A 26,985-nucleotide genomic window follows, 5' to 3' on the forward strand; every position below is an offset into this window, starting at 1 on the left:
TACCAAGGTAGCATGGTGCCCTTGAGTTGTGCACCACTCTCCATATCACAAGACGATCATACAACTTCAATATTGGTCTTGATTCTCCCAAAAGCCTCATTTGGAGACCATTAATACATGAACCTTGCCCTTTCAAATAGAGATGGAACTTTTAAACTTTTAAAACTTAAGCCACATTAAGAATATACATACAATGCTGATTTACACTAATTGATAAAACTATTTAATGGTTAGGAAACAAAACAGCTGGACATAACATATCCAATTCTAAACTTTTCAGATAAAGTATGTGCATAAGACCATGGTACTTTCACAGAAAACCAGAGCTGAAAGCTGGAGAACGCCCAATATCCAGAAATGTATTTATTTGCTGAATCAGAAAATCATCATCCCAGAAGTGAAGCCAACATTCTTCCTAACAGTGCACAGATGAATACACGAGCCGTACTATCAGCAGGCCACACTCCCAAATATTAAGGTTGTTCAGAATCTTTAAAATTCCAAATCCATGGCAAGAAAGATCCTCTAAAATTCAAGAATTAAAATTTACAAAAATAAATACCACTCTGACACTCAAGGGACATCTTCACTTTAAGGCCTTTGTCACAAATCTGAATCTTTATTGTTCTGAAATAAATGTTATAAACATAACCCAAAACAAAACTTGGATACTCAGTCTCAGAAGAGGTGTGGCTCAATGCCCATCACATGTAACAAGAAAACTTCCTTTTAAAAAAAAGGAAAACAAAGTACTAGGAGAAGTCTTTCACATGAAGGAAAATGCAGCCTTTGGATTTCTCCTCTCATTAGCCTGTACACACGTGGGCATCAGAAGGTTTGCATTTTCTCCGCAAGAGCTCTTGCTATGATGTCTGACGGATTTTCTGCCACTCAACAAATTCATCGAGAAGAACAGGCCCTAGAAAGAGAGAAGCATTTGTTAGAATTCAGTGACCTCAGACCTCCCACTACAAACACTCTCCCCGAGTTCTGGTGGTGATGAGGACGGACCCCGGCGTCTAAGGTGTGTTTCCTGTCCTGCTGGCTACTTAGCGCTTTTCCTTCTCGGCCTGCTCTTTCCTGATAGAAGAGACTTTCCACAAGGGGTATGTGCTGCAGCTTCCTTCACAAGGTTGCAATGGCTTCAGAACTCTCCAATAACTAAGTCAAGATTGACTGCTCCCTTTGTCTAAATGCTCACAGCACTGTTATTTCTATTAAGGAATATGGAGAGTGTTCAACATGTTTCTACATTACGTCACCAAGAGCATGTAAGCTTGTTGAAGGAGTGGCCATATAAGAGAATTATTTTGTTCCAGTAACAGGACCGAGTATAAATCTAAACACAAAGCAAGTGCCTAATGAACACCTGACCTAAAAACTATACTGAAAAAACATGTGAGGGGCGCCTACGGGGCTCAGTCAGTGAAGTGGCTGACTTCAGCTCAGGTCATGATCTCACAGTTCATGAGTTCGAGACCTGTGTTGGGCTCTGTGCTGACAGCTCAAGCTCAGAGCCTGGAGCCTACTTCGGATTCGGTGTCTCCCTCTCTCTCTGCCCTTCCCCTGCTCATGCTTGCTCGCTCGCTCTCTCAAAAATAAACTTTAAAAAAATTAAAAATAAAAAAACAATAAATAAAAAGACATTCGCATAAAGCAGGGGGTCCACACTCATTTCCTTACAGGAGCCATTCCCTACATGAGCTCACTGTTTTTGTTCGTTGAAAAAGAGGGGAAAACTCATGGCCAGAAAAGAGTACGCTGGCCCTATTTTTCTTAAAACACATACCCCTCAATGGTCTTTCTCTCATTTTTTATTGACGTACCTCCCTACTCTAAGAAAATCGGCAGACAGGGACAATCGTAAACAGCAGCCGAAAAGCACCCTAGCTGGTGGCGTAGCTACAAGCCAGCGAAGTGAGACGCAAGTTGGACACAAGCTATTACTTGGCTTCTGTCACTAATTCCTCACATACTTGAGTCAGATTTTCTGCTTTTTCAAACAAATCTGGAAGCTTTATTTTTATACAAAAATTGTTTCATATGTTGACTCAAAACACGCATGAATATACACATGTGTAGGCCTGCCTGCAAGTTTACTGCTGCTACCAAAGGGCTGTTTCCAAAAATATTACTGAATTTTAGAACATTCCGGGGGGAGAGGTCACAATGTAAACTACAGGCAGAATAAAGTTATTCCTTCTTCAGCATTTTGTATGATCTTCAGGGTTGCAGAAGTCCACATTTCAATTTACTTTTATAGGAATGTATCCTACAGCGTACTTCAAGGATCTGTTTTATGGTATTCTGCCCTTTCCACTGAAGAGTATGGACAGATATTTTAACTTGAACGATTGAAAAATGGTATTTCATCAAGTGTTTACTGAGGCATTTCTGAGGGAACTTATTGTGGCATAATCTGCTATGCCATCAGTGGGCACTATGATTAGCCTTGAAGGTTTTTCTCTTGTACCTGATGTTTTGCTTTTCTCTATTTAAATCCTGACTGTTCTTTTCTTCCATAGGAAAATGCCAGGGAAGGCAGGAAAGCAGAATTTTAGCTTTTACATGCAGAAATTATCATTTAACTTTAGCTATACTGCTCCATTACATTTCTGAGAAATTGGCAACATTCCACCTGTCAGCACAGACTTTCTAACGTAAGCCCTCCCCCACACCTTCAACATGATTCCATAAGAAAAGTTACTATCAGCAACTTTAAATTCTTTATGGTAACGCTACACAAATGCATGTTCCCACTTAACAGTTTAAAGAACTTCATTTTCCTAGGAAAACACAGTTATTATACTTACAAGCACCATCTTCATCATAGTTACTAAGATCGGCATGGACGGTTCTGCTGAATTCTAACACATTGTACCACTGATCTTTGTTCATAACACGATACTTCGATTGCTGTAGAAGAGGATATAAATATTTGGAATACAGAACAAGCGTTATCTAAGGCTCTGACTTAAATAAATCTAGTTATGCCATCTTTTTGTGATTTGGTCTTTCTTAAAGCACTTAGTCCTCTTTAGTCACTTGGGCTTCCAAGAGAATCCTCAGGGCCGTTTACATGTTAACATCATCCAACCTACTTTTTCTTTATCTTTCCTTCATTTTTGAGAAGTAACAGGAGCAACAAAGGTACCGATCTGATAAAACGCCTGAGTGTCTTCCGTGTAGGCATTTCTATAATCGTCACTGAAATCAAGTCATACAGCGTATCCTACGTACACTAAGTTCCCTCACACGGCTTCCCAGGAGACTGCTTTGCGTGAGATTTAATGTTCCGCCACATCTTGAAGCTGGTGCTTTTGTAGGCAGTGGAAAGAGTACTGGCTTGGGTTCAAACCCCACTTCTGTCACTGAATTGAGTGGCCTTGGGAACATTACTTAACAACAGAGCCCATTTCTTCATTCGCTGAACAGGGATAAAACCTAATTTGAAACAGTGTCAAACACCCTCCCCATAACCAGCGTTGAAAATACTTTGTCCTCTTAGCTCCCTGTAGAGGTGACTATTTTTAGATTCAGTCCTCTTTATTTTTGCCCCAAACTACTAATAGGAGGAAGACGGATAACATTCATCAAAAACGTCTACTTTACCAGCCTTTCCTAAGCCTACTCTATCAGGCTTAAAGATCTAAGTGTACCTGAAACCCACTCGCTCAAGTCCTGGTCATGACTGCCTCTCGGCAGAAGCTTTCAACAAAATTACTCCGAGGAATTCGCTATGATAATCAGCTTTATGAGAAATCATTTTCAACGCAAAAAGCAAAAGCATCTGTATTCAAGAAACGGTGAGATCTATACCAAAAAACCTGAAATTGAAAAGGCACAAAAACAGAAAACCAAAGAAAGCAGTGGAAAAAAAGAACAGTATCTTAAAACCACTGCCGGTAGTAGGTGCTACGCTAAACCTGCTAAATGAACACTTTCTTCATAAATTCAGCAGACATTTTAAAGTTGTTAGTACATTTAAGTAGTCATTCTCATATTTGTGGGCATAAAATTTTAATTCTAACTATTTAGACTGAACCCAAGTGAAAAGGAAAGTGTTATCACAACACACAACAGGTTCCCTTATGTGGCTATCAGCCTAAGAGCTAGTAATTTACGAAGAAACCTGAAACCCGAGTTAGAAGCATAACATTTGTACACGAGCATCAGTTTTCTGTCAAAAACCCAAGAAACTAATTTTGTGTGAAAAACGTCTTTGCTATAGTTTATTTGAGGGTTCATTTTTTTCATGGGGGGGAGGGGGGCTGCAAGGCTGGAATGAAAGTATCTCATGTACAGAATATATTAATGAACATGAACTTGTGTCTACAAATGACGACGTATATGTACACAATTTATCAGAAACTTTTTACTTAAGTTTTTTTTTTTAAAAACACACTATCTAAAGATCCATTTATGTTTCCTCATTTAAAGGTACGTTTTCAGAGTAAGTTTTACAATTAATATTTAATGCTTCCAGATGAGAACAGCGCACATACCTCCAGGTACTGGTAAAACACTGAAAACAGCGGCCATGTCCTTCCAAGCAGCAGGGCGAGCATAGACTTAGCAGTGTCGATATCAAGGCTTCTCTGATCTTTATCCTACAATGGAAGTAAAAAATTTCCCTAAGTGTGGTTCCGAGATGAAAAAAATGTTAAAATTACAAAACATGGAAATTCTACCTACCCTTGCAAAATCAAAGGCATATCTGTAGATATTCTTAAACGAAGAAATATCATTCAACTGTGAGCGCAAAAAGTCAAATTTGTTCTGTAACTTTTCTGTGCAGTCACACCTTAAATTAAAAAAGCCAAATACATTATAAAATCCATAAAATTAAATAAAAGCATCATTAGGGGGTCAGAAGAAATGTATTGAGAAGAAAGTCAGTGCATCTAATGAAATCAATCTAGGTTTAAAATTCTGCTTCACAAATTTAGAGTTACTAACATATTGCCTCGTACTGACCTCGTACAATGGGATAAAAAGGAAAAAAGGAAAATAGGAAAAAAAGAGAAAACCTGGCAACCAATGAAATTCAGTCCAATGACCTTTAAAAAAAAAAAAAAAAAAAAAAAAGCTCAATCGAAAGCTCCAGTACAATCATGAGTATGTCTCAAGAAGAGATTCAGAAGATGTACTTTTACTACATGTAAAGTTAAGAAGATGGCAGAACAGAGGAGATGAACCAGGCCTCGGTCACAGATTTCACTGGAAATTCTCAGGCACAGCTTGGTGACAGGGATTAGCCATGAGTGGTTTTGAAAGTTCAGGCTATAACACAGAGAAAATTAACACATTGTATTAGTGCTTCTGTCATAAACTCAGATTCCTACATTTTCAGTGACTAAGCACCAAGGCAATCAGTGGCAGCACCTGACTTCAAATAAGGTACAGATGCCAAAGAAGGAAACCAGTTAAAGGCTCAAAGAGACGCTCTCCCACGGGCTGACTCAGCAAGAACCAGGTCACCACACCATGAGCTCTGGTCAAGCCGCACTCACCACGCACACTGACCACAGCTATGTGTCAGCACAGATCACTGCCTCTACTCGACGTGGTGCTCCCTCCAACAGGCCGACGAAACCTCACTCACCAAAACCTAACTCCCAGGTTGCCATCTCTGAGCATACACCTGACTCCCTTTCATTACATGGGCCGTACCATCTACCGTGACCCACAGTATTCCTCCCAGAACGGACTTAGTTCTCATCATGTACTAGAGATATCTAGTACCCAAATTTAACTAAGACCTTGACTATTCTAAACCCACAATGTGACAGGTGACTCCTAACTTTATTAAGGTGTAAATGTTTTGGATAATTTTCTAATGTTGATTAAACCTTGCGTTCCTAGAATAAGCCAAACTGAGTGATGTTTGTTACCGGTGTCGTACACTCCTAGATTTTCTGGCTATTTTCGTAAGTGAGACTTGCTGGTAAATCTCATTCCTTCACACTCTCTTCACTAATTTTGATAACAAGCTCATGGCATAGGCCTTAGAAAAATGAAATTATAATTATTACTTTTTTTCTCTTTTCTGAAAAAGTTTACTAAACACTGGAATTAGCATTTGGCCAAAATCAGCTGAAAAGCCATCTGGGTCTTTTCACTGAGGTGAGGTATTTTCTAGTCTGTATTATTATTTATTTTTGCTTTCTGTTTTTCTTTTTTTAATTTTTTTCATTTTTTTTAATGTTTGTTTATTTTTGAGCGAGACAGAGACAGAATGCGAGTGGGTTAGGGGCAGAGAGAGAGGGAGACACAGAAGCAGAAGCAGACTCCAGGCTCTGAGCTGTCAGCACAGAGCCCGACACAAGGCTCACACTCACGAGCTGTGAGATCAGGACCTGAGCCAAAGTCGGACGCTCAACTGACTGAGCCACCCAGGCACCCCGCTTTCTGTTTTTCTTAATCATCTTGGCAGAATTTCTTAATTATTTCAACTGCAGGTTTGCTTTCCCTTTTACTCTAAACATCTTTTTTTAAAATTTTTTTTAATCTTTACTTATTTTTTGAGAGAGAGCGCGCGCCAGTGAGCATGCAAGCTGGGGAGCGGCAGAGAGAGGCGGAGACACAGAATGTGAAGCAGGCTCCAGGCTCCCAGCTGTCAGCATGACAGACCCTGACATGGGGCTTGAATCCGCGAGCCGTGAGATCATGACCTGAGCTGATGCCGGACACTCAACCAACTGAGACACCCAGGCGCCCCCATTTCTCTTCTAATGTAACATTCAAAGCTACAGATTTTCCTCTAAGTACAATTAAAGCTTCAGCCCAGTTCTGATAAATATTATTGCTTTGATTATTCACTTGTAAATGATGCCTTGACAAGATGGTTTCAGAGAACGGGTAGAGATAAAAGTCTTAGAACAGGTTTAACAGACACTAAGAAGAGAGCAATCAGAGAAAATAAGTAAAGGTGACCCTTGAACAACAAGGGTTTGCACCGTGTGGGTCGACTTATATGGGGATATATTTTTTTTCGATACACACAGTATAGGGCTGTAAATATATTTTCTTGATAGTTTTTTCTTTTTTTTTTAAATGTTTATTTTTGAGACAGAGAGAGACAGAGCATGAACAGGGGAGGGTCAGAGAGAGAGGGAGACACAGAATCCGAAACAGGCTCCAGGCTCTGAGCAGTCAGCACAGAGGCTGACGCGGGGCTCGAACTCACGGACCGTGAGATCGTGACCTGAGCCGAAGTCGGACGCTCAACCTACTGAGCCACCCAGGCGCCCCTCTTGACAGTTTTCTTAAGAACATTTCTTTCCTCTAGCTTACCGTACTGTAAGAACATAGTATATAATACATTTAATGTACAAAATATGCTATTTGACTGTTTATGTCATGGGAAAGGCTTCCAATCAACAGTAGACTAGTAAGTTTTGGGGAAGTCAAGAGTTACACGTAGATGTCTGACTGTGCAGGAAGTCCCATGCCTGCCAGCAGTGAGGAGGGCTTCCTGCCCTCTCCTGCCGAGGTGGTGTTGGTGGCAGCCAGCTAAAACAGAAGGTTTAAATAAGGTCCAGAGTCAGAACGCCTGGGTAGCTCAGTCGGTTGGGCGTCCAACTCTTGGTTTGATCTCACAGTTCATGGGATCAAGCCCCACATCAGGCTCTGCACTGACAACACAGAGCCTGCCTGGGATTCTTTCCCTCTCTCTGCCTCTCTCCCCACTCTGAAAATAAACAAAGAAAAAATAAGATCCGGAGTTTTATAACATAATACTCAAAATTTCCAGGTTTCAATAAAAATTCCCACGTTGTTCAAAGGTCAAGTGTACAGCCAAATGCTTTCAAAGAATCTGGTTCCAAAAGGGAGCAGAGGAAATCGACACTAAATAGTGTGGGAAGGGGACAGAAGGTTCGTTTGTTTTTTTTAGTAGACAAATATCTTCTGCTTCCAGGATGATGAAGTCAATGTACTTTTCATCCATGTCTCCTGCTCATTCCACTAAAAGCCAGAGACGACATACATAAAACAAACACAAGACTGAAAGAACTCTGAGATTCTCAGGAACAATACAGTGGGGCGCTTCCTGGGTTTTCTTTTCCTTTTCTCCACCAGATCTGGAGATGAAGGAGTCAGCAAACCAGAAATGCCAATGGGGTAGACAGAAACCAAAAACTCGCTCTCCCTCCAGCAGAAGTTGAACAGCCTAGCACGAAAGCAAGCTTAGAAAAGATACTCTTCTCCATTCAAACAGCACAGAAAAAGCCCGCTCAGTGCCCACAGCTGCCAGCAGACTGAATGAGGACCGCATGGCCCACCCACCCCAGGAAGGACGTAGACGCCCCCCTTCCACCTCCTGCACCGTCAGTGGGAACCACATACAACAAGGACTTCAGCTCCGCTCCCAGAAAGGGGTAAGGAGTAGCGCCCTGGGCCATCAAAGGGTGCCTGGGAGGAGGCGGGGCTACACCATCATGCTCACCCAGCAGTGTCACCCAGAAATTCGTGGAGCCTCCTGGGGGCGGGACCTCTCCTGTCTGCTTACAGGGATGAAGAATCCCCTCCTCCTAATGAGGTGGTGACAGAAAGCTAGCGAAAATGGAGGTTTAAATAAGATCCAGAGTTTCGTAACATAATACTCAGTATTTCCAAGTTCCGATAAAAAAGCACTTCTCATACCAACAACCAAGATGGCAAGCAGAATGTAAAAAGAGGGCCAATACATGCAAATATTGCATGTAAATGACAAGATGTGTTTAAAATTATCTGATGCAGATTTTAAAGCAGCTATGATGAAAATGCTTCAATGAGCAATTATGGACCCAATAAAACAACCCTTGAAAATGTAGCAAGTCTCAGCAAAGAAACAGTGAGTCTAGGAAAAGAAATCTAACAGAAAAGAACCAAGTGGAAAAGTCTGAATTGTAAAATACAGGGCAGACTTAAACCTTAATGTACTAATAATTATATTAAATGTAAGTAGCCTGTACCAATCAGAACACAGAGATTAACAGAGCAGGTCAAAAAAACCCATGAAACCAAAGTGACCCAACCATATGCTATCTAGAAGAAACAGACTTCAAACACAACATAGGCAGACTGAAAGTAAAAGACAAAAACGAACACATTCTGGAAACAGTAACCAAAATAAAGGAGAAGCAGCTTCATCAATATGAGCTAATGTAGACTTCCAAGTGAAGAAAATAGAACATAGAAGAATATTATGTAATGATAACAGGTCAATCCACCGAAAATATGTAACAATTAGTTTTGTTTGTTTGTTTGTTTGTTTTTCAGAGAGGGAGAGAGAGTGCGTGAGCACGTGCGACCAGGGAGAAGGGCAGAGGAAGAGAGAGACAGAGAGAATCTAGCTGACAGTGTGGAGCCTGACACGGGGCTCCATCCCACAACCGTGAGATCATGACGTGAGCTGAAACCAAGAGTCGGACACTGAACCAACTGAGCCACCCAGGCGCCCCACAAGATGCAACAATTCTACAAATGTTTGCACCAAGCAACAGAACTGCAAAGTGAAGCAAAAACTTAAGAGAAGTAAAAGGAGAAATAAACAAATATGCAATTATTGTTAGAAATTTCAACACTCCTCTGTTGAAACACTTCCTCAGGAACTGACAGAACAACCAGACACTACATCAGGAAAGAATTCAACACCACCAACCACCAAGATCCACCTGGCACTAACAGAACATGCCACTCAGTGACAACAAAACACGTATTCTTTTCGAGTGTCTGTACAACAGAACCCAAGAGAGACCACAGCCTGAGCCATTGAGAAAATGCTGACAAATATAATAGAACTGAAATCACGCAGGATATGTTCTCTGACTACAATGAAACCAAACTAGAAGTAACAGGAAGATAAAAGCAAAATCTCCAAACACTTAGAAACTAAACAAACTCCTAAGCAATCCATGGGTGAGAACAAGTCTCAATGGAAACCAAAAAAAAAACCAAAAAACAAAAAACTGAACTCAATGAAAATAAAAACGCAACTCAAATTTTGTGAGACCCAAAGCAGTGCTGAGGGGGAAATTCACAGAACTAAATGCAAATATTATAAGAGAGAAAAAAATCTCAATCAATAATCTAACCTCCTATCTTCAGAATCTAGAAAAAGAAGAGCAAAATAAGCCTAAAGCAAGCAGGAGAAAGTAAGAGCAGAAATCAGTAAAATTGAAAACAGAAAAATGAGACAGGAAGATCAATGAAACAAAGAGCTGATTCTTTGGAAAAAGAAAGTCAGTAAAACTGACAAGTCCCTAGCACGAATGACAAAGAGAAAAACTGAAGACAAAAATTATCAATATCAGGAATGAAACAAAAGATACCATTACAGACCTGTAGACATGAAAAGGATATAAATATGGCCACTTAGACAAAATAGACCCATTCTTTGAAAAACAAAAACTACTGTAACACACAGTATGAAACAAATAATTTGACACAATGATCTGAAATAAATAGTAATTTGAGTAGCCCTGTAACTATTAAAAAATCGAATTCAAAAATCCCAAAAATTCTGAAAAAGAAACCTGTAGGTTCAGATGGTTTCATGGGAGAATTCCACCAATCTCTGAAGACCAATTCTATGTTCTACCTTGCAAAAGATAAATTCTAAGGAAAAATTTCCTAATTCCTTTTATAAAGCCAGATTTACCTTGACACCAAAACCGATTAAAAGCAGTATCAAAAAAAAAAATTTTTTTTTCCACAAGAAAAAAAAATTTTACTATGATGATGGATGGATGTTAATTAGACTTATTGTGGTAATCATTTCCCAAAATACATACATATTGAATCGTTATGTTGTACACCCAAAACGAACAATGTTATGTCTATTATATCCTCAGATAAATAAGAAACCAAAAACAAAAACAGACCAATATCCCTCATGAATCCTTAACAAATATTAACAAAAAGAATTCAGCACCATATAAAAATAATTATACACCAAGTGGGATATAGTCCAGGTATGCAAACTGATTCAGTAGTCAAAACCAATCAATGGAACCACAATGTTAACACTCTAAAAGAAAAACTACATGATTAGATGATTTAATACAGAAAAAGCACTTAAAATATTTAACATCAACTCGTGTAAACTCACAGAAAAACACGAACAGAGGGCAACTCCCTCAACTTGATAAAGAGCATCTACAAACAACCCACAGCTAGGGAGCAAAGGAATGGGTGTCCACTTTTACCAGGCTTATTCAGCACAATGGTAGAAGTTCCAGCTAATGCAATACGTCAAGGAAAGGAAATAAAAGACATGCAAGAGCGGAAAAGAAATAAGATGGTCCCTATTTCCCTATTTTGTGTTATAATCATAGGACATGACTGTCTATGTAGACAACCCAACGAAGACACACATACACATACACTCAGAATAAGTGAGTTCAGCAAGGTCAGTCACTGGATACAAGACAACCACACAAAAATCAATTGTATTTCTACATATTAGTAACTAATACATTGATATTAGAATTAAAAATAAATGGCTCAAAATAAAAACAAAATATTCACATGTAATTCTAACACAACATGTACAGAATCTGTATGCTGAAAACTACACACAATGAAAGAAATCAAACACCAAAAAGAGAGACATAGCTATCTTGCATGTATTCAGACCCTGAAAACAGTGGTCAATTCTCCCCAAATTCACTATGTAGTTTAACCAAAATCTCAGTAAGATCTTTTGCAGATAAAAAGATCATCCTAAAACTTTTGGAAGAGCTAAAACAATTTTGAAAAGAGATCAATCAGTCTTTGTGGTTTCAAGATTCTGTATACAGCAGCACCGCGTGGTACTGGCAGAGGCTTAAGGCACAGATCGACAGAACAGAGAACCCAGAGGCAGACCTACGCACAGGCGTGTCCAACCGATACCGGACAAGGCGCAAAAGCAATTCAAGGGAGGAAAAGACCTTTTTCAAAACATGAACTATGGAGCAAGTGGACAGCTGTAGCCAAGGAATAAACCAAAACCTGTCTCTCACCTTTAAGGAAATTAACTCAAAATGGATCACTGATTTAAACGTAAAATATAAAAACATAAACCCTTCCAGAAAAAAAACCAAAAGGTAAAATTCTCCGGATCTAGGGAAAGAATTCTTGGATTTGACATCAAAAGCACAATTCATAGAAGGAAAAACTCATAAAGTGAACTCCGTCAAAATTAAAAATTTTGCTCTGCCCAAGTTATAAGAAGCAAAAACACAAGCTACACAGTGGGAGAAAATACCTGCAGTCTACATACTTGATGAAGGGCTTATATCTAAAAAATTCAGGAAACTCAACAGTTTAAAAAATTATCCACTATGTCCCTTATCTTCTTGCGTATTTGCCTCAGCTACTGTAGGTCACTGATTCTATACCCACCTCCTTCGTAACTCATCCATTGATTTTTAAATCTTTAATGTTTTTCACTTTCAGAGATTTAATTATGCATGGGAAATCTGATCATCTGAGGCCGTTCTTTATTCTTTAAACATAGTAGCTATTTTATGCTGAGATTAAGATAATTCAAAATACTAGTCTTAAAGAGTCTAATTCTGAAATTTAAGATGTTCCCCAATATGCTTAGTAATTTATGATTGTTAAAAAGTGAACCTTTTTCTGCAGAAATTGAGGCTTCTGTTTAAAATGCATTCCTGTACAGAAGAATCACTTCCACCATATACATGAAAACACTACTTACCTGGGACATTTGTAAAATACATTTTTGGCTTGTGTCATACAAATAATGCATTCCAGCTTTGAATCTGCACGATGAAGAATTTCTGGTAAGAACTCTCTTGGAAATAAGCCCTTCACCGTATGCAGAACCAAGCCCAAGCAATCACATCTCCATCTACTAGCTATGTGTGACATCAGTGACTTAATATGAGTTTTTGATCTGATTCTCACCCTACTCAGGCATTGCCATTTTGTTTCCTATTCAGAATATGCACCACAAGTTAATGGCCAGACGCCAGGTGACTAGAAACAGGTAGTAACCTTAAGGTTAAGTGTCAGATCTAAATGTCCCTATGGTATCACCATCTCTCCTCATTTCTGGCCTCTGATTATTTTCCTTAATTTACAGTGAAGTCCAGGCATGCTTTTTAAAATATATACATTTTTATATTTTATCCTGCATTTAAATGTTTTACATGACAAATGGCTTCTTTGCACATTTTATCTGCCATATGGCCAGAAAAGGAAATCAAAATTTGGATAGGTTAACCATCCAATTTGTCTGGGGCCTAGTTCCTATGTATGAATGAGGGCACAATATATTTCATGCAGAAACAAGATATTCTTACTATTTATTAAAAATGTATTATTTACTATTTGATTAAGTGGATTTATCAGCTCAAACATTCTTCACTATGCGAAAAATAAAGGTTTAATGGCATTGAAAACGCAGTTAACTACTACCAGAAGGATATGCAAAAGGAACAAATTCTCAGATTACATGTGCCTGTGATGCTGTGTGGAAATCTGGGTGTCTTCAGGCCCTCCAGCGTCATGAGGTGGTAAGTTCAGAGGGCACTGCATTTTAAGCAGCCAGTTACATGTACGATCTTCCTCGTGATGATCCATCCTAAGAGGCCTCATCTTCTAAATCTTTGTGGCTTCCTGAAGAAGCGTTTTTCACATTATTTTTTAATGATGTGATTCACATTTTCACACAGAGTCTCCCTTAGAACCTTAATACACCTGAGATTCAGGAAGACATACGATAAAGACACTTCCCAGCATTCAGGTCTTCCTCTCACGACCACTGGGGTTTAAAATCTTTCTTCAGGGCCTGGCGTGCACAAGCGCCCCACAATTATTTGTTAAACAGAAGTATGAATACCAAAAATAAGCCACAAAGTATATATTTATTTAATTACAAAAAGTTTCAAAATCCCTCCCTGGGAAAGGTTAGCAGGAAATTGGAGTTCAAACAAGATTATCAAGTCTGTGAGCAGTGACTTACAAGTTACCAAGGAGAAAAGAATCCAAATAAAATGACAACCTTTTGCAAATAACACTCCACAGGGACAAAGAGCACAATGTTATTTAGGGTGGGCTCTCAGTAAGCTTAAGACGGACACGAGGAGAAGAACAAAGTTCCAAGTCATACGGAGAGACACCCCGAAACAGTGCACCTTCTCCGTTTCCACACACGTGGTTTCAGGAAGCTACTTAATCCTTTAGCCTCGGTTTCCTCATTTTTAAAATGACAACAATAGACAACCATGAGATTAAATGAGAACACACAAGTTCGATGTTTACAACAGTTCTCAGTGTGAGATGCTCCTTTTGAAGCAAATGGTTTAAAAATCACCTTAAAAAAAATCACACTGTTGTCTCTGTCCCAACTATCCCACACCAGTGCTCATCGTCTCCCTAAATCTGGAGCAGAGAAAGAATCTAACCGAACAAAGAACAAGTAATGTTTTCTTGGAGAAGAGTAAAACAACAACAACAACCTTGCACATTACTGGTCTCATAGAGACTGAACAGACCTTGCAAAACCAGTGAACACATCACAATTCTTATATTTAACCTGGCCCCAAATAGACTCAGCAATTAATAACGTCCATACCCCATAACTTGGGAGGTTTAGAAAGAGCATTTCCCCTGAAGTAAAAAGAAACGCATACTTAACTAGTATATCACGGAAAGCAAGGGATAGTTTTTTGAAGAACAACTAAATAAAACCCCACAGATTTTACAGAACGCTGGCACAACAGGACACCATTCTCCAGGCCACTGAGGTGAGAACGAGTGGAGACGGGTTTAAATTTCAACATTAGGACTTGGACATTAATTTCTTGAGTATTGTAAACATCTGATTAACAAGGAAGGCTTTTACATTTCTGCTTCACTAAAGCCCTCTAAAATGAGAAGAAATCACCATCCATGTTTTAGCTCTAAGTGAGGTCCTCTTCCTTAATTAGTAAGGTGCTGTGGCACCCCGATCTGTAACAGGAAGAGTTTTATCCACAAAGTTCCGTATTTAGAACTCTCTGTGAATGAGGTCTATTGACCAGAACAAAACAGCACACCCCTGGGGATGTCTGGAAATGTGGATGGGGAATTAAAAATCGTCAAGATGAATGTCGGGGAGAGCAGAGGGGAAGAATGCTAATGGCGACTAGCAGTTGGCCCCAAATGCTAAGTGAGCGGCAGTCACACACCACACGCCCCAGAGCACACCGTCCCCACGGGAAAATCGGACAGACGCTCCCCAACGCTCCCCCTAAATAAGGTCAGGCCAGACCACCGCCTTCAATCCTCAAGTCCAGGGCCGAGAACGGTGCCCAGAAGGTGCACAACTCGTAACCTACCCACAGGCAGCTGCGTACTTCCATTCCCGTCAGACGCTATCCTCCTGACGGTTTTCTCACGATCGCGACCAAGGACAGTCAGTGTTCTCCACCAGCATGGTTTTTCGCCCTCACCCCAACCCCACTTCCAGCGGGCAGGTGTGAGGAGAGCTCTCCGCTGCAGCCAGCAAAAACGCAAAGTACCCGCGCACTCTGGCCCCCACAGACACAAGGAAGAGGGAGGTCCGCGGGCCACACCCCGCGCCTTCCCGGGGCGGGGAAGGGGCCTGCTGTGGTCACAAGAGGATGTGATCCCGGAGCGTAAAACAACTGCTCTAGCGACGGCTCCCCGCCAACCTCCGACACAGGGACCTGGAACACGGGGCGAAGCTCTCTCCACCGGCCGGCTCAGGCCCTCCGTCTGGAGCCGTTACCCCACCACCCGGGACGCAGCCCCGTTCTGTCAATGTTCTTTCCTTCGCACGTGCTCTCCTTTCGCCGGCTCTGCTCACGATCTCCTCTTCAGAAAGAACATTTTCCTAGATCCTGAACCGTCGTCATCCTAATCATTCTTCAAGGTCCAGTTCAGGGACCCCATACGAAGACTCTCCTGTCTACTCGGCCGACACTCATCTCACCCCCAGCTGTGCTTCCACAGGACGTCGTACTTTCACTCTAGCACCTGTCCCCTCCGACCTGGCTTCCGCCGCAGTATTTCCATGCCGCCCCGGCCCTCTCAGCATGTTACCCAAGGGCAGGGGCCACGTCTCCAGCTTCCCTGTGATCAGCACTTAAGAGGCACAGTAGCTTACACAACATAAGTGTTGATCATGAATGACTCAAATCCAATCCAATCTGAGGAGAAATTTGGCTGTTACTAAACAACGACAGAGAGATGGCAATGGCGCCCTCTGAAACCTACAAAATGGCCGTGCCAGTCTACTTATGTACCAACTCATACCCACAGATTCTCTCACACAAAAAAGGCGATCCAGTTATGAAAAGTAGGCATCAATAGCCTTAACATAAATGAACGTACAAGTATTGTGAATGCTGATCAACACTATATAATTACAGATTTTAACTACTCATGGCTATTACTGTCTACTACCTTTGACCACGGTGTATGTTTTAACTACCACACTGTCTCTACTCCTTAGCAGAGCTCTAAGGGTTAAAATTAACTAACTTGAAACAATTGATAACTATATTAAGATGATATAAGGGACCACGAAATAACTATGCCCAGATTAAATGAAATCATAAAAATATTAAAAAATCTAGAAAGGGAATCGAGTCTGTGAAGGTTTACATTTTATGATTATAAGTCAACATAAAACCAAACACACTAAGGCAACTATAAAATAAAAAATTAAGACTTACATATGTTCTTTGGTCTCTCAGTTTAAATTTTAAACTACTGTATTCCTCAGCAAGTTTTGTATAAGGAAATTCAGGGAGTAATAAAGACTTAGCTAATTGATAAAAGATACTTGGTATTTCACATAGCAATCTAGATGAGGGGGAAAAACACAACTCTTGTCCCTCCCAGTCAAGAGGGCTTGCCTGACTTGAGCAGCTCCAAGGCCCTACAACACAGACAGGGCTCTAGGCAGACAGGCAAGAGAGCATAAAGGAGTGAAACGGAAACCTCTAGGTCAACTTTAAATGTTAAATCATTGCTTCCATTTTGTGCAGCTTGTGAACTTCCTAGAGAGACGAGGTGCTAATAAAACCGAAGTTCAAGGGTTAAGTCAATTTCTATTCTTGTACCCAAAGCCAGATGCTAGTTATTCAAGAATAATTATTAGAAATGCTTTGTATTTAAAAGTTTCTGTTATACAAAGTCTCTTTATGTTATATCAAGTTATGCGGACACATGATGAGAAAACTTTTGGTTTTAAAATACACAAACTGATTATTCAAAACAAGTAATACACAAAAAATACAGCAGGAGTAGTACAAAAAGCAGTTATAGTGCCAACTAAAATGTCTTACAATGAATAAGCCATGTTATAACTGACGAAAATTTCAATAAAACAGACTAAGCTACATGAAAACCAGTTTATATTCTTTGCATACTCCTCCGTATTTTATATTCATAAAAATATTTTATATTTTATCTTTCTCTAAAAAGCTAATTGCAGGTTGGATATTTCCAAGAATTTCAGAATCAACATCATTTTAATTGGTAGGTTATGACACCTAGATGAATGACAGAGTTCACGCTTGGTTGTAAACACCATGATTCAAAGTTAGTTAACAGTCTTGCATTTTATAAAGAACGCTAACATACATACAGAAACGTGACGCAAACAAAGCACAGTATGCTAGACTGGTGATGAGGGAATTTAAATTCCAGGTCCTAGCTCTGCCAGTAAGTAGCTACATAAACCTAGGCGAACATTTTCTTTACCTTGGAGTCTGATTCCTCATCTCTCCTATAAGTAATTGAAATGACAGGTTTGATTTTATATTCTATCTTAGAAATTATAATTTGGCTCATATAAGCAAAGGTTTTCCCTAAAATATACATAAAATAGCTATATGTTAAGGCTGGTTAAAAAGGAAAATTACAAAACATTAGATGCTGAAAATTCAAATATAAAAATTTAAGTTCCATATGAACACTTGAAAAAAATAACCAAGGTATTCTGAAATGTAAGGACAGGCAAACAAGTAATAAAAAATAGTTAAATGTGTTAATAAAAGCATAACCACAATAGGAAACCACATGGCTAATTAACCTCCACTTTTTGGCTCAAAAATATCATCAATTAATGCTTCCTCTATTTTAGAATGTTGATCATTAGTAACATCCTGCACGAACATTAGGAACATGACATAATTTAAAAATAACACATAATTACTAACTGATTCTGCAACTAAGCACACTTTACTCTGGAAAGTCAAGATCAAATTATTATCAAGAAGCAATTCTGTAACTTACAGAAGAATTCAAAGGCAGCCTCAGTAAGTAAGTAACCAGAACTTGGCTGAAGGCTGCAGGTGAGCCATATAAGCTTTCTACTTTTGTTCTTTGTAAGATTAATTTGGCAAAAAAGAAACAACAAAAGTGCCATGTAACTCTACCTTCGGATTTCTTTTCAAAATAAAGCATAAAACTGAAGAGGCCCCAGAACTTGGGGCAGCTCAAAGAAAAAACTCCTTCCGTGGCAGAACTCTGTATTCAGAGAAGGAAACTGCTCATTGCTCAATCTGAGAGTAAGTAACTTTGATCGCAGACCTCTAATTCACCCACGAAGAGTCAATAATTTTAATAAGACTGTACTAAGGTTCTCAGAGAATAGGAAAGATGGGGTAACTGTTCATTTTGCCAAGACCACAATATAAATTTTATCAAACCCTAACTGATTGTCACAGATCAAACCAATGTGAGTATTTTAAGGTGAAACCTTACTTCTAAAAATTATGAAGCATATAATATCAATTAAGATCTTCAAATAGGCCATCAAATTTGTTTTTTAAAAAAATGTCTTACTGTAATGAAGTCATCCCCTTTAACCATTCTTCCTTGGTAAAAAATCCCATGCTTTCAGCCTCCAATTTCCACGCTAAAACTAACATAATAATCTGGAAAGAACAGAACATAAAGGATAGGGGAAAAGTCAGCACAGAGATAATCATGTCTATATTTTATCATGGAGAGCATTTTTATACAACTATTTCCATCCTTCAACTATTAAAGAGTATAACCTCTGGAATTATTAACTCTGAAGAAGTGGGCCAATTTCTTAAAAGTAAGAAGTTCTAACAGTTTCTGAAGGTGGAATCTCTCTCACTCTATCACAAATGACATTTGTATTAAGAAAGAGAACAGTGCCCAACTTAAATTGATTAAAAATACCTTAAATGAAAATCTACAATATAAAACATGAAGAAACAAAATCTTGATATAAGATTAAAGTGTCCCAATTTTTAGACATTTATAAATATGCTATATCCCACTTGTATTCCATTCTACTTAGAAATAAAACATACATTTTCAGGTTCAACACCAATGTCTTCACAAAATTTTTCCATTCCTTCTGGCCCTACAACTTCATCAGGACCTTCAAAGACAAAAATAATTTATATATTTTATTGTTATAATTTAATACCAACATAAAACATAAGCCATTGTACTAAAGGCATCTATGAATACACCATAACTTTTATAAATAACTAAATTTGAATTTTGATATATTTTTGATAAAGTGTTAAATATCAGCTATATGATTTAAAATGTAAAACTTCTGAAATATTCTTGAAACACCACATTACAAAACGAAATTAAGGAAAGAAAAAATATCAATCACTTGTCTGTATAGTAACTTGAACCTATCAATTAAAACAACATTCATGAGAGCGTATCTGAACAAAATTTTTGGTAATGCATAAATATAAAGAAGTATAAGAAATTCTATGACAACATGTAGGCCCAACCCATTACTCAAGACAGTAAGCAAAGAACACCTGTTTTCTTACTAAAACAGAAGGTCATTTATTACCCTTTTGAAATACAACCAAATAAAATTTAATATTTTAAAAAGATATACATATTACGAAGATAACGACTTAAAGAAACTACTATTTTCCTTATCATCTTGGTTCTAAAATAGCAAAGCATTAGTTCCACCACCTTAACATTGAAACAAAAGTTTAATTCCTCACTTATGTCTACCATTTGTCCAAAACTTAATGATACTTAGCTTGTTTCTTATTTTTCTCCCTCTATAACACTAAATATAAATCAATACACCCATTCTCCCACTTTTTTATGTCATCAGATTCCCAAAAGATAGTGATTTACATCACTGCTGGGTCTCTTTTGTAAGTGAGAGATTACAAACAACAAAATTTGTTGTAAGATTACAACAAATTTGTGACAGCATGGATGGACCTTGAGAGCATTATGCTGTAATTGAAGGAAGTCAAAGACAAATAACATATGATGTCACTTACTTGTGAAATCTACAAACAAGCAAAAACAAGGGCCCCAAACTCGTAGATACAAAGGTAGAGGTGAGAGGCAGGGATTGGGGGGGTTGGGGGGTGGAATGGATGAAGGTGGTCAAAAGGAACAAACGTCTAGTTATAAAGCAGGTAAATCCTGGGGACGTGACGTACAGCCAGTCTGATGACTGCAATCACTACTACCATACTGTATATTGGAAAGCTCTTATGAGAGTAGGTCTTAAAGTGCTCATCATGAGAGAAAATGTATAACCCTGTGTGGGTAGAGATGTCCACTAGACTTACTGTGATCATTCTGCAGTATATACATATATCAAATTGTTACACTGTACATCTGAAACTGTCCTTTGTTATAAAAAGATCGAACCATTTAAAGCAATTACAAAATACGATAGAAATATGCTATTACTTCTGATTTTTGAAAACATAGTCTTGAAATATTATTGTTAGAGTGACCCAAAAAACCCTTGTTTTCCTTTCTTAAGAACTTATAAAAATACTCCAGCTTTATAAATCACAAGCCAGACCACAGCTACTGGGGGGGAGGTGGGGGGGGGCACTTTACACCCACCATCATTCGTTCACAAGTACAACATGAAATCCATGCTCCACAGTTTGTCCTAACAGAAGAATGCAGCCGTCCAGTCTGTGTGCCAATATAGTCCTGCAGCTTCAGACGAGATCCATCCAGGCTGCTAAGAGGACGTTAAAACATGGTCTGAAACCAAAATGCTTAACTTTTTGGTTTAAATAAGTACTGCACTTATTTATGCAGTGAGGTGTTAAAAGGTGAAAGGGTGGTAATTATAGGACTTTCACTTCCCGATATATATTTGGAGAAGTTTTTTAATGAGAATGTGTTAATCATTGTAATTTTAGAAGCATACATATACAATAAAGCTGTTAAAAAATATAACTGAGTATGTTCCCCTACATGTGGTTTGGTTGAAAGTAAGTCAGGTAAAAAATTCAGTGGAAGAAAACAAAGGTTTTTTTAAGCCAAAACAAGAATGCATTGTCAATTTTTCTTATGAAAAAGAAAACTGACTTGATCTCAGAGCAGCCATCATCAGAAATCAAAAGACAAAGCTGAAGAGCTGTTATCAAGAAATATCAGTCACTATCATGAAACAGTCTCCCTAGAAACTGGGGAATTGATCAGTGGTTAAAATTTGATGAGATTCAAATTAAATTATGTCATAAGGAGATATATACGACATACACAAGACCTTTCTGTAAATGTTCAGTGTCTTTCCCAAAGCAATGCAAATAATAACAAATTTGAATCTAAAGCAAGGTCAATACTAATATTCTTTTCCCAGACCACATAATGTTAGTTTTACTTTCTCAAATATACTCTTCCAATAAATCTACTCTGGGGCTGAATTTAACTCTCAGGCAAAAAAATAGGTTTCCATTCAACTTAAGAAGCTTTGGAAATTATTTAGAATCTATCAGAATTATTTAGGGGTGCCTGAGTGGCTCAGTCGGTTAAGTGTCCAACTTCGGCTCAGGTCATGATCTCATGGCTCATGAGTTCGAGCCCCACGTCGGGCTCTGTGCCGACAGCTCAGAGCCTAGAGACTGCTTCGGATTCTGTGTCTCCCTCTCTCTCTGCCCCTCCCCAGCTCGCACTCTGTCTCTCTCTCTCTCTCAAAAAAAACCAAACGTTATAAAAAAAAAAAAAAGAACTTATTAGATTTATAGTTTTATTAGAACTCAGCAATTCTATCCTCTTTTGGGTTCTCTGTAAGATTTAAAAAGTGCCTTTTTACTTTCCACGCTTTTGTTCAGTAACAGGCCCCACGTATTAACGAATCCTTGCGAATGTAAGTATCACTCAAGAGGAGAGGTCTTGTGCAAGAGCAAAACTATCAGGCTTACCACACGTCACCTATATTATATTAACCAGATTAGTGGTAAAATAGTTTTTAAACTAAAACAAAAAATCAATTTTTTTTTTTTATAACCATAAAATGTTCCTAGAGATGTGCAGAGTACAAAACCATGCCAGTCATAGCAGACGCTCAGGAATAAAAATTGTGCTCAATATATAACACACCTTCCCCATGAGCTATACAGGAGCTATGCTGTTAATTCTGGAACAGTACTGTTAAAACACAGCCAGTCCACCTAATGCTGTAATGCTATTACTCCTTTAACAACGGTTTACACGTATGAGTTCTGACTCATTCCAGGTACTGTGCTAAGTGCTTTACGTGCCTTATTCCCAGTCTCCATTTTAAAAAGGGACACCCCCATTTTAAGACAGAACACCTACTGTTGATTTGGCAAATAACTGGTTCCTCCTGGTCAGTTAGGTCTCCACCCAGAGTAATGTCTAGAGAGGCCTTCCCTATCACCCTATTTGAAAGTCATCCAAACTTTCTAACCACACCGTATTTTAACATTTATAACCCTCCACAATCTCTACTTATCTTGCTTACTTACCTATTTACTGTCTTCCCCACTAGAAGTCAAGTCCCCCAAGGGTAGGGATCTTGTCTAACTTGTTCCCTACTGTGTCCCCAGCACTGATCACTGCCTGACACACAGTAAATGCTCAGGAAACATTTACTGAATGAATCGTTCCATACATAAGATAAATTGCCTTCAAGTGCATTTACTAATATTTCTTTGTAGAAGGAAAATGAGTTGCCATGTACATACTGAAAACAGAAATGACAAGACAGTAGTCATTAAAAGCATAAGCTCTGCAAGAGAATGACCTAAATCTGAATCCTCGCTCTTGTCACCGTATGATCCTGGGCCAATTACTTAATCTCAACCTCAGTTTTCTCATCTCTAAAAAGAGGTAACACTGCCTACGTGACAAAATGATTGTAAGGATACATTATATAATTATGATTTTTGAAATACACAGAGCAATTATTATGCTGGCTACTACAAAAATGCTAGCATAGCAAATAAATGTTTAACTAATTAGAATCTCATGCTACCCACCAAAGTCCCAAGGAGAGGTAATACAAATGAGCAGAAATGAAAAAAAATGCACTAATTTTGTGGTATCTTAAGGTGTCTTTTTACAAGTGAAATAAGATGAGGGGCTTTTTGATTCTATATCATAAATCCCAGTAAAACCGGCACTTGGAATAATGGGTCACCATTTTAAATGGAGGTCAGTAAGAAATGAATTCCTTTCATTTAATTTGGGTTAGACATTGTCTTGGGATGCCAGTAATAGCAGTTTTTCTGGTCTAGAAAGAATCTGTTCTGTTACTAAACAATTTTTAAATTATACTTTGGGGATCCAGCTGATTCAAGCTACATCAGTGGTCTTGCCTTCCATACTGTTAGCCTAGGGTTACACTTCAAGTTCAGAGTATACTTTAGACCTTAACGGATTAGCATGAAACGTAAGAGTGACTCCATCTACACTGTTCTATGTTAGACACTGAGAATCAGAGTTAAAAAAGGAGGAGGGGGAAGCTATAAAATCATGAATTCTAGAAGACCAAAACCTAGGTTCTAAGGGAAAAAAATATCTTTATACATACTTATAAAAAAGTTAGTCATAAATGGGAAGTGTTCTTGTTCACACATTTGCTGAACACCAAAGTCTCCTCCCTGGTTTTGGCTTTCACCCTTAAGCTCCAGCCCTACCATGGGCCCAGAGCTTTAGGCCCACTACCTGCAGGGTTTAGTTTAAGTCACAGCTCCTGCAGAAGCTCTTCGTGACACCATGAGGCTGGGTTCTATGGGTTCTATCGTCCTCTGAACTATCGCAGTGCATCTTCCCAACACAGCATTTATCACACTGTATCACATCAGTGTTTCCGTTCTTAGGGATTACTGCACTTCTGGCAGAAACGATGGGCTAAACAGCAATTATCAAAGGGCAAATGTGCTGTGCCATGACATATCTGCATTTCAAATCTTTTACTACGTTTCCAAAAAGTTTCAGAAAAATATCAGTTTGGGTTCAGAAAATTGTCAACAGAATATGCAAAAGAACAGTAAGAACTACATAAAGTGTATAATGTTTTATTACATAGTTTGTTTTTCAGAATATCAACTCTCCTTTAGCTAATGGACTTAAACCAATAAATGCACCTGTTCACAAATGGAATTCATAGTGAATCTCACCCCTCCCACTAGCACATACTAAATTACATATTTAAAGAAAAAGCATCCTGACATAGCACCGAATTCTTAGCCTACACATAATTCTCAGTCTTGACCTTGATCCCAGGTCACAGCACTAACACAAAGCAGGCCTGCAATAAATAATTGTTAAATGAATAAACCAAAACACTTTTTAAAGCACGTGACTGATATCTTCTTATATTAATTTCATTACCTGCATACTCATAAAACCAAGCCAGGCACTTCTTGCTTGAAAAATGTTCCTCTCCACTTATTAGTCTAGCAGGGGGTTGGGATCTGCAATAGCTTAGAAAACACACAAATACCTAAGAATTTTATCAAGTCTCAACTTTCAGTGAAAAGCGAAGTGCAACATGAACTACTTCAATTCAAACTAAACAAAGTGTTTTGTTTACAGCTGGTATTATAGGAAAAAATGGGAGTTGTATTTGCAATTGGAAATTGGAAACAGTAGTCTATATGTAAAATTTTCTTGCTAACAAAGCCGGAAATGCTACTTTGCTCACTATCAAAGTCCAATAAGATCAACTAAAATCATTTCCCCAGATTTGAAGTGAGCATGTGGAAGTTCAACCTAATGTTCTCGATACAGGGCTAAGCTGGGAAAGTATAAATCTTCAGAGCGGTGAAGATTGTATTTCTGTAAAATAGACAAACATTCGAAAACAAAATCTTACAAAGTAGATTTTGGTACTTAATGAATCAATATTTTTTAAAAATTACATATTAACCGTTGTTGATCATCTGCGAAACTTAAATGGATGATTGAAGATAAAAGACGAGTTAGGACCCAAGAGTATAATTAAACTCCACACATTAAAAACAAAATTGTACAAATAAAAAGATAATAATTGTACAAATAATTGAGCCAAAGCTATTTAACGCCAAAGTCCGTACGTTCCATAAAATCATTAAAACTTGGGAAGCTCAAAATCGGCCTTTGGGGTTTAAGGAACTTCAGAGGACCTTTCCCGGAGGAGCTCAAACAGTGACACCTGCACGAGGACCTAGAAACGCCGCGCCTTCGGCGGCTGAGTCATCTAACAATGGAGGCCCGCATGGAAAACTGTAGGTTGATACAGCGAAGCGGGCCCTGGGCTGTAACACCACTGCGCGGCTCTGAGCGTGCTCGGTGTAAATAACTGTGCCACGTTACGCACGGAGGACGGCCACACGTGGGAGCAGTAAAAGCTAACGTGTCTGCTTCGTACAGACGGGCTGGCGGCGCAGCCCTGGCCAGTTCCCGGGCGAGGTACCGGGAGGCCCGGGAGGCCGTGTCACCGTGCACCGGCTCTTCTGCTAACCGCAGCGAGACGGGAAAACTCCCGTCCACGACAAAAAGGAAGAGGAGCCTAGGTTACGTACCTCCCGCCGTAAGCAGACGCCTCTGCAAGGAGACAGCTCTGCCATCACGTCTACAAGGCTGACTACCGTCTCCTCTCAATGGCAGCAAGTGAAGTCGTTTCCTCGCGGGCCCGCCGGCGACACGGCCGGACACCCGAGGAGCAGATGCGGGACCACTCCCCTGTCACACACCTAGCCTGCAGACCGAGCAGCACACCTCGCCGCTGGGCCGCCTCAAGGACACGCCGCAGCGGGATCAAAGAGCCGTAATTACAGCTCAGCTCTCCCTTCGCTTTCTTTCTCGGGGGGGAGGGAGGGGGTACCGGGTAAAATAAGGACCAGATTGTTAACGATCACGTCGACCGCGAACAGCGTCCTCAATGCCCGGAAACAGGACCGCGAGCAGGGCCTTCCCGACGCCGCGCACACGGACTTGGCGCAGGTGGAGCCACCAGACTTCCAGAAAGCCGGCTTCCTGCTGGGACCTTCCGGCACCGGCCGCTGCGAAGACTCGGCGTGCAGCTCCCCCCCGCCCCAGCCCGGGCGGCGGGCAGCGCCAGGCCGCTCCCCTCCTCACCCCCTCCCCTTCAAAGAAATTCCAGAGGCGACCCTTCCGCCGGTCTGCACTCCCGTCCAGGTCTGGAAGGGCGCGGGGCAGGGGCACGGCCCCGGGCGCCGGAGCGCCCACACGGAGCCCGAGCCCGAGGCGCAGCCCGCGGTGTCGGCGGGGGCTCACCCCCGGGCCCCGGACAGCCGCTCACGGGGGAACGCGGGAGGCTGAGGGCGGGGTGGGGGGGAACGTGATACCTGGAGATTTTACACTTCTTGAGGCCTCCGTCTTCCGCCACTGCCGCTGCCACCCCCGGGGATTTTCTCTTCTTCTTCACCGGCATCTTCCGCCCTCCCCGGCGGGGCGGCCAGGGGAGCCGGGGAAGGGGGTCGCTGTCCGCCGGGGACGCCTCAGTGCCGGCACCCGGGTCCCAGGGACAGCAGCAGGCGCAGGAGCGGGGCCGCCAGCCCGCCCCAGCGCGGCCCAGCGCGGCCGCAGCCCGCCCCCAGGTCCCCTCCTGGTCCTCCGCGCGGGGCCGGGGGCGCTCCTGGCCGGGGGCACCGCGGCTCGCTCCCTCCGGGACGACAGAACCCGGACAGCGCGGCACCGCCACCACTCACACACTCGGAGGGCAGGAGGCTCGCTCTGACCCGGACGCGAACCGCCCAGAGCCGGAAGTGACGCGAGCGC

At 40.3% G+C, this 26,985-nt stretch overlaps 1 protein-coding gene across 5 annotated transcripts; it reads right to left on the bottom strand.

Annotated features, from left to right (window-relative positions):
- Positions 1 to 596: 596 nt before the first annotated feature.
- DCUN1D5 (defective in cullin neddylation 1 domain containing 5) lies at positions 597 to 26,942 on the bottom strand. 5 transcript variants are annotated; one of them, XM_042904534.1, is made up of 8 exons: positions 26,553 to 26,942; positions 24,595 to 24,686; positions 19,299 to 19,369; positions 18,799 to 18,890; positions 4,696 to 4,804; positions 4,506 to 4,610; positions 2,814 to 2,916; positions 597 to 919 (listed from the first exon to the last, which is right to left on the bottom strand). In XM_042904534.1, exons 1-8 carry the CDS (start codon positions 26,636 to 26,638, stop codon positions 864 to 866), a joined length of 714 nt encoding a protein of 237 aa, XP_042760468.1. In that variant the 5' UTR covers positions 26,639 to 26,942; the 3' UTR covers positions 597 to 863. The 5 variants fall into 5 exon arrangements, with proteins under 5 accessions (XP_042760468.1, XP_042760469.1, XP_042760470.1 ...); XM_042904535.1 differs by lacking the exon at positions 26,553 to 26,942 and adding an exon at positions 25,767 to 26,250; XM_042904536.1 differs by lacking the exon at positions 24,595 to 24,686 and having other exon boundaries at positions 26,553 to 26,639.
- Between the last annotated feature and the right edge of the window lie 43 nt (positions 26,943 to 26,985).

Source organism: Panthera leo, chromosome D1 (genome assembly GCF_018350215.1).
Source record: "Panthera leo isolate Ple1 chromosome D1, P.leo_Ple1_pat1.1, whole genome shotgun sequence".
Lineage (NCBI taxonomy): Eukaryota > Metazoa > Chordata > Mammalia > Carnivora > Felidae > Panthera > Panthera leo.

Coding starts and splice junctions, on each gene's coding strand:
- DCUN1D5 (XM_042904534.1), bottom strand. CDS start 26,638: ATGCCGGTGAAGAAGAAGAGAAAATCCCCGGGGGTGGCAGCGGCAGTG. Junction 24,687..26,552: donor AAGAAGTGTAAAATCTCCAG/GTATCACGTTCC, acceptor GTGTTTTCTAAG/CTATTGCAGATCCCAACCCC. Junction 19,370..24,594: donor TTGGTTTTATGAGTATGCAG/GTAATGAAATTA, acceptor TTGTCTTTGAAG/GTCCTGATGAAGTTGTAGGG.